General features: G+C 43.5%; 1 protein-coding gene across 2 annotated transcripts in view; it reads right to left on the minus strand.

Annotated features, from left to right (window-relative positions):
* LOC137432421 (puromycin-sensitive aminopeptidase) overlaps positions 1–7,694 on the minus strand; it is a 130,322-nt gene that overhangs the window by 80,099 nt on the left and 42,529 nt on the right. For both annotated transcript variants that reach the window (XM_068124348.2, XM_068124338.2), the window contains exons 7-8: positions 4,897–4,993; positions 4,760–4,793 (exon numbers count right to left, since the gene is read on the minus strand). In XM_068124348.2, the coding sequence (XP_067980449.1) occupies positions 4,760–4,793; positions 4,897–4,993 (131 nt within the window). The remainder of the gene's footprint in view (positions 1–4,759; positions 4,794–4,896; positions 4,994–7,694) is intronic.

The raw sequence follows: 7,694 nt of genomic DNA on the forward strand, positions 1-7,694 counted from the left end.
GACATTGCTGGGTTTCATGACCAACCAGAAACACCACACCTATACAGGTAATATATGCTTAATCTTTGTAATATATGGCATTATCAGAATGAAGACCAAACGGTGCCAAGAAAAACTAGGTCTATCAGTCACTTGGACAACAACATAAAATGTGGGCTGGGAGAAGTGTTTTTAAAAATAAACATTATATAAATTGCAAGAAGTTTACTTCACATAGGAATAGTTCAACAGTCAAAAAAGTCAACAAAGAACGCATTACAAAAAGGAGAAAAAAATTCCAATATCATAAATGTTTTATGTTGGCCTTTATCACAAAACTTAGTTAATGAAGGGCACTGTACTTAAACAGGAAGAGTGTCAAAACAGGGAGTGAATTCTGGAACCACAAACAACCTGAAGAACCAACAGCTTCGCTGAACTCTCGCAGCAACAGTTTCCTTCCTACAAATCATGGCGGTGCCTTGTCAAATCTGTCTCTGATGTTTGCTTCCATTTAAACTCCTCCCTCACCTCAAACGATATTACTGCAAACTCTGCTCAAGATAAGGCAGAATGCTTAAACTCTGTCTTTGCCTCATAATCTTGCATACCCAACTCACCCTGTTTTGTCCACAACTTACTCGGACAGACCCACTGTCTATTAGAATCTGTGTCTTTCACACCCAGGAAGGTAATGTTATGTCCAGCCTTCCCACTGCTTCGACAATGGGCCCAGATAACATCAGTGGCCATGTTCTCAAATCCTGCTCTGCAGTTGTTGCTTCCCCTCTATCTATCCTATTCAGTCTGTCCTCCTGCTCTTTTCACCACCTTTTCTCTGCAGACAACAACAACAACAACAGGCATTTTAAGGCCATTTTCCCTGCAAGAGCGGGGGTTAGCCTTGCGGTTCCCATGACAATGTTCTCCATTTTGCCCTATTTTCTGCATCTCCCCTTGTTAACCCCCTTGCCCACATTTCTTCTTCGACCATCTTTAGCCAAGTCTTTCTCGGTCTTCCCCGTCCTCTACTTCCTTCTACATTCATTTCCATCACTCTTCTCAACCAGTCACTTTCATCCTTCCTCAACACATGACCAAACCATCTCAACCTGTTTCTCTTCACAGCATCCATCACAGGCTCTATTCCCATCATCTTTCGCAATTCATCATTTGTCTTCCTCTCTCTCTCAACGATACTCCGCACATCCACCGAACCATTCGCATTTCCACCCTTTCCAGCCTTCGTTGCTCTGCAGAGAAGTCAGCAAACTTCATCCATGTCCTCAAGAATGGTGCAAAAATAATTATTCCAACCATAGGCCAGTGAGCTTGCTTCCAATTAAAAGCAAAGTCAGGGAATTTATCATTGCTTGGATATTAATAAGTCTTTCCTGTTTTTAAACAACATTATCTCTGACCATCAGTTGGGATTCCACCCTCAACTCTGGGCATGCTTCTGCTCCTCTCTCAGCAATGGTTAGAAGCCCTCAATCTCAAACAAGAGGTTATGACAGTCTGATGTAATCTACACAGTATGGTATTATTAAGCTCTCTGAAGGTGGCATGGAAGCCTACCTTCAATCCTGGATTTATGACTTCCTCCACTTATGCAGTCAATGTGGTGCCATCAATGGAACCCTACTGTCCCCTCTCCCAGTGGATGCTGGAGTTCTGCAAGACTGTTTTGGGTCCAGTCGAGTTACTCGTCCATATAATTGGTCTCTCCTCTGCTCTGGAAACTTAATTTTTGAAGACGAGTCCACATCGTGTCATACGTTACGCATACATACATAAACAGGCAGCATATCTACAATAGAAGAGAGCCGTTGGTCTGTCTGTCTGTGTCACCATTTTTCTCAGAGATGGCTGAACGGATCTTCGTCAAACTTTCAGAGGTTCATCAGTTAGTGCGTGGGAGTGTTTTCGGCAAAAAAAAAAAAAAAAATTTGGATTAAAAAACAAAAAACATCTCTGTAGTGCCGAATCCTTTTTGATCAATGACATTTATAATTATATACAAGTACACATTCACATAAAGAAATACAAAACACAAACATTTGAACACAAAAAAAATAAAATCAAACAATTCCGGAAGTGTACAAAGTTGGAAGTAAAGCTTCTTCTTCCTGAAACTCATCATAGAAATGTGATGAACGGCACATTCACCAGCAGATATTCAAAAAAAAGGTGAAATGAAGATTTGACATTTGTGATGGATTCTGATTTGGATGCAATTTGCTTTTCCATTATATTTGCCATCATTTCAAATATGTTAATGTTTCTTTTTCGCTTGAGCAACGCCGGGTACTCCAGCTATAAACACTTATAAACTTTACTCAGGGTACAAATACAACTTTGGCTGGGGGGTAACATAGGCTATGTGGCCGTGGCCTCATTCGGGGGTGTGGGGGACCTGGAGAGGAGCATCAATTCTCTATGTAAATGTGTACGGTGTAGCACCACCTGGTGATGGTGGCAGAGGGTATTACAATTTCCTTTTTAACCTGGGCAACACTGAGGTTAAAGCATTCTTTGCACGGGTAAATTTTTCCTCCTTCCCTTCCCTGTCTCATTCCCTCCCCTGTTTATGTAAATGGAGGAGCCTGTCAAAGCCCCCCCCACCCCCCCAAAATATGGACATGTAGTATATCTTTCCCTCCCACTCCCTTCCTCAACCCTTCTCCAGCCTCCCCCCTCCCTAAAAAATATATATATATATGCACATAAACATGCACATAAACAGGCACAACACACACACACACACACACACACACACACACACACACACACACACACACACACACACACACACACACACACACACACACACACACACACACACACACACACACACACACACACACACACACACACACACACACACACACACACACACACACACACACACACACACACACACACGAGGACGTGAGGCCAAAAGCAAATAGACAACATGGAAACGGCGAATGCTAAACCATGAACCAATGAATTGCACATTCAAGTGCCGCCTTCAGTCAAACGTCAGGCATGGACAGCCAGTTCGTGAATGACTTGGGGGAGGGGGTGCGGGGGGAACACTTACTGCAGCTAAATGTTTATTCACACGGTTAATGGCAAAACTACAAATGCATTGGCGATTGCATTGGTGAAATGTCAAATCCACGAATGTCAGTCATGGGTGGAAATCCTCACGTCACCTTCTCAGTCTGCTTTAAACTCAATCTCCCTACATTTTCATTCCAAACAGAATCGATGCAATCGCATTACTATAACAAAATACAACGTTACAAACACACGTGATGTGTTTATGAAACACTTCGTACAAATTGAAAATCAAAATCTTAATTGCATTGATAAATTCATGAAACTTTCCACCCACCTTAGGATGCATAAAAGTGGCGTCGTTCGGGTGGAAACTCAAAATTATGGTTGTGTCGTGGTATTATCAAACCAGCGAATCTTCGTCATTTTGCCTATTTCCGGATCGGGAGCAGCTTCATATTGAACGAAATTCAAAATCACAATTCTATTGAGGAATTTATGAAACCTCCCACCTAACTTATGACAGCCGCTGGTACCCCCAAAATGTTCCACCAGAAGGTTTTGGCTGGGCTAGCTCCAAAACTGCAGGGGGAGGGGGAGGAAATCAGGACAGACTGATGGAGACTCCTGTTTAATAATATAGAGATATCTCTAGCAATTATTACTCACTGGTCTGATAAATGGAACATGTCTGTCAATCCTCGAATAATCTGTCTCGCCCTATCACGCCAGAAGGATAGAACAAATGAGCCCACTATATATTTCCTTTCATTGAAAAGGTTCAGTCTCTTGAATGTATAGGCCTCACCATTAGCACCTTTGCTGAGCCAACCAAATGGCAAAGCTGGCCTCCCAAGTCAGCCACAAACTGGGTATCCTGTGTCGATCCAAGTCTTTCCTTGGAAAATCAGAGCTACTCAATCTAAAAGGCTTTTGGCCATAGATAATTGGAGTACTGGTACTACTCTCCCATTTGGGCCGACGCCTCAGCATCGCATCTGTCGCTCCTGGAATCTGTGGAATCAAAATTCTGACCATTATTAGAATCGTCCGTGGTGAGGCAGAGGCACAAGGGGGGGGGTTTCTCTCACACATAGCAGGTAGGTCTGTGCCCTCTCCGTTTTATTTTTATTTTTAAAGTGCCTCTCGTCTGGTCAATTCCCTCTGCTCTCTGATCCTCCAAACCTCGTTTTTGTTCCAGCACATTGTTCCAGTAACCCTATCTTGGTTAAGGTCCCAAAAACTAGACTTTCCACACACCTCCACTCTTCTTTTCTTCTTTTCTCCCATTTGTGGAACTACCTTCCAGAGACCGTGCAATTGCTTCCAGGGCTTCAAGCAAGTGGTGCACTATATTTCATGTCATCCCACCATATCTAATGATCCTTTTCCTCCAATCACTCGACTGTAACTAACCAAACCCCTTACTTGCATGCTATAGTGTTTCCTTCCATTTTCTTTGTTTCATTCCCTCCCTTGTTTATGTACAAGAGTTGTCTCACTGTCTTACTGTACGTCAGTGCATATACTCAGTCACCTTGCTCTAACACGTGCCTCGATGTTGTAGAAATAAAACAAAAAGCCATAACGTAAGCTGATGATACGAAAAGGGGATGAAAACAGGAAAGGAGACAACACTGAGATAGAAAGACCAGGTTGACTGTAGGAAATTAAATATATTTTCACATCGAGCACAACTTTCACAATAATTCCATGGTGATGAATATTTACCCACCTGTAAGTCACAAGTCCCCAGTTCTCCATAGCCCCTGCAAAAATATGTGCAAGCAAAGATCAGCCAAAGTTGAAGCACATGTGAGATTTTGCAGATACTTGGTGATACAATTCTGTTAGCTCTGGAAGATAACTCACCCACAGAGAAATCAGCGATGGCTATCAAGTCAATCTTGGGCAATGGGTAGGGTACGTCAAAGTACTGTGTATAAAATGGGATTGTCTTTATGGCAACCTAAGGTGGGAAAGGTAGAGAAAACCTAGTATGTTTCGGTGCGACTCATTTAGAGTCAGGGTTACCTGAAAGCATAACCACAGCCTAGTTTCAAATTTATGAGAAATATATTATGTATAGTTATCAGTTGGAGAGAAAAAGTTCTGCAAAGCTATGCATTTTTATACTGTAGATCCGAGGCTTACAATAGAGCTTGCACCATAAATAACAGCAGGACAAAGACATTAGAAGACATCAGTTCACTTTTCCATGAATTACAAAGACAAATAGAACAGTACTTGGTGGAGCGCATAGCTCCTCTCCAGGCTGAACAGTTTATGTTTTGTATCCCACTGATAGGCTGGATCTGGATCCGGACCTGAACCAAAATCTAATCGGCTTGTTCTCGTCACCTAACCAACTTGTCCACCAAGTTTGTCGTAATCCATCCACAACTTCTTGAAATATCATGTGTGTGTGTGTATATATATATATATATATATATATATATATATATATATATATATACACACAACAACAACATGCATTTTAAAGGCCATTTTCCCTCCTAGAGCGGGGGTTAGCCTTGCGGTCCCCATGACAATCTTCTCCATTTTGCCCTATTTTCTGCATCTCTCCTTGTTAACCCCCTTGCCCGCATTTCTTCTTCCACCATCTTTAGCCAAGTCTTTTTCGGTCTTCCCCGTCCTCTGCTTCCTTCTACATTCATTTCCATCACTCTTCTCAACCAGTCACTTTCATCCTTCCTCAACACATGACCAAACCATCTCAACCTGTTCCTCTTCACAGCATCAATCACAGGCTCTATTCCCATCATCTTTCGCAATTCATCATTTGTCTTCCTCTCTCTCAACGATACTCCACACATCCACCGAACCATTCGCATTTCCTTGTGATGCCATATATATGGTGATGGCAAGGCCATATATATATATATATATATATATATATATACTACATGACCAAAAGTATGTGGCCACCCCTTCTAATTAATGGATTCGGCTGTTTCAGCCACACTGATTGCTGACAGGTGTATATTAATCAAGCACACAGCCATTCAATCTCCATTGACAAACATTGCCAGTAGAATGGGCCGATTGGGCCGTACTAAAGAGCTCAGGCCGATTGGGCCGTACTAAAGAGCTCAGTGACTTTCAATGTGGCACTGTCATAGGACGCCCCTTTCCAACAAGTCAATTCATCAAATTTCTGCCCTGCTAGAGCTGCCCCTGTCAACTGTAAGTGCTGTTATTGTGAAGTGGAAACGCCTCGGAGCAACAACAGCAAAGCCGCGAAGTGGTAGGCCACACAAGCTCACAGAACAGGACTGCCGAGTGCTGAAGCGCGTAGCGTGTAAAAATCGTCTGTCATCGGTTGCAACACCCACTATCGAGTTTCAAACTGCTTCTGGAAGTAACGTCAGCACAACAACTGTTCATCTGGAGCTTCATGAAATGGCTTTTCATGGCCGAGCAGCCGCACACAATCCTAAGATCACCATGCACTGCGAGCAAGGCCTAATCGCCCAACATCAGTGCCAAACCTCACTAATGCTCTTGTGGCTAAATGGAGGGCAAATCCCCACAGCAGTGTTTCAAGATCTAGTGGAAAGCCTTCCCAGAAGAGTGGAGGCTGTTATAGCAGCAAATATCAGGAGGCAAAGGGAGATCAGATATATCAGGAGGCAAAGGGAGATCCATGAGTTGAGAATTGATTTGAGGAGCTTGAATGGAAGATGGAAGAGGGCAGTGGAAGGGAGAGGAATGGGCTTGAGGCATTGACGAAGCAGGTGAGGTTGGTGAAGTTGAAGAGAGTGGAAAGGATGAAGAGGCAAAGAAAGGAGAGGCAGAGGAAGAGAAGAGATTCTTTGAGAATCCTTTTCGGTTCATGAAGGATCTGTTGGAGCAGTCTCGATCTGGTGCACTGAAGGTACTGAGTTGGAAGGTCACCTGTGTGTCACGTACGCAGCCAAGGAGGGACAAAGTAGTGGAGGACATTGAATGCTTTGTGAGACCGACAGAGAAAGGTGTTCCATTTGATTTGTCAGAGCCAAAGATGTCTGAGGTCGAGGCAGCTTTTAAGGAAGGCATGGGCGGCATCGGCTCCAGGACCAAGTGGAGTGCTCAAAGGTGTTTAAGAGTTGTGAATGCATTAGGCAGTATCTGTGGAAGGCTCTGAAGGTGGAATGGAGGCCAGTCAATGGAGGAGGGTGGAAGGAGTTTATATTCCAAAGCAGGAGGAGGCTGTGCCACTTGAGCAGTTCAGACCAATATCATTGCTCGATGTAGATGGCAAGATATTGATGGGTAGCTTTGCGGCACGGCTCTCAGGCTTCATCAGAGAGAGTGGTTTTGTGGATGGTTTTGTGTAGAAGGCAGGAATACCAGGATCACCAGCATGCATTGAACACTCAGCAATGGTCTGGCAAGTGCTACAGGAGACAAAGAGGCAAAGGAAGGATGTTGCGGTGCTAGGACTGAATTTGGAGAATGCATGTGGGTCAGTGACGCATGCCTTGATCAGGTATGCCATGGATTTATTTTGGGTGCTACGGAGATTTGGGGATTTTTTATGGCATATTATGATCAGTTTTGGATGCGGTTTGTGACACAGTCCTATGTAACAGAATGGCAGACGTTGGAAGTGGAGATCCCGATGGGATGTACCATATCCCCTATTTTGTTTGTGCTGGTTATGGAGT

The sequence above is a fragment of the Myxine glutinosa genome, chromosome 1 (genome assembly GCF_964187855.1).
Source record: "Myxine glutinosa chromosome 1, kmMyxGlut1.1, whole genome shotgun sequence".
Classification (NCBI taxonomy): Eukaryota; Metazoa; Chordata; class Myxini; order Myxiniformes; family Myxinidae; genus Myxine; species Myxine glutinosa.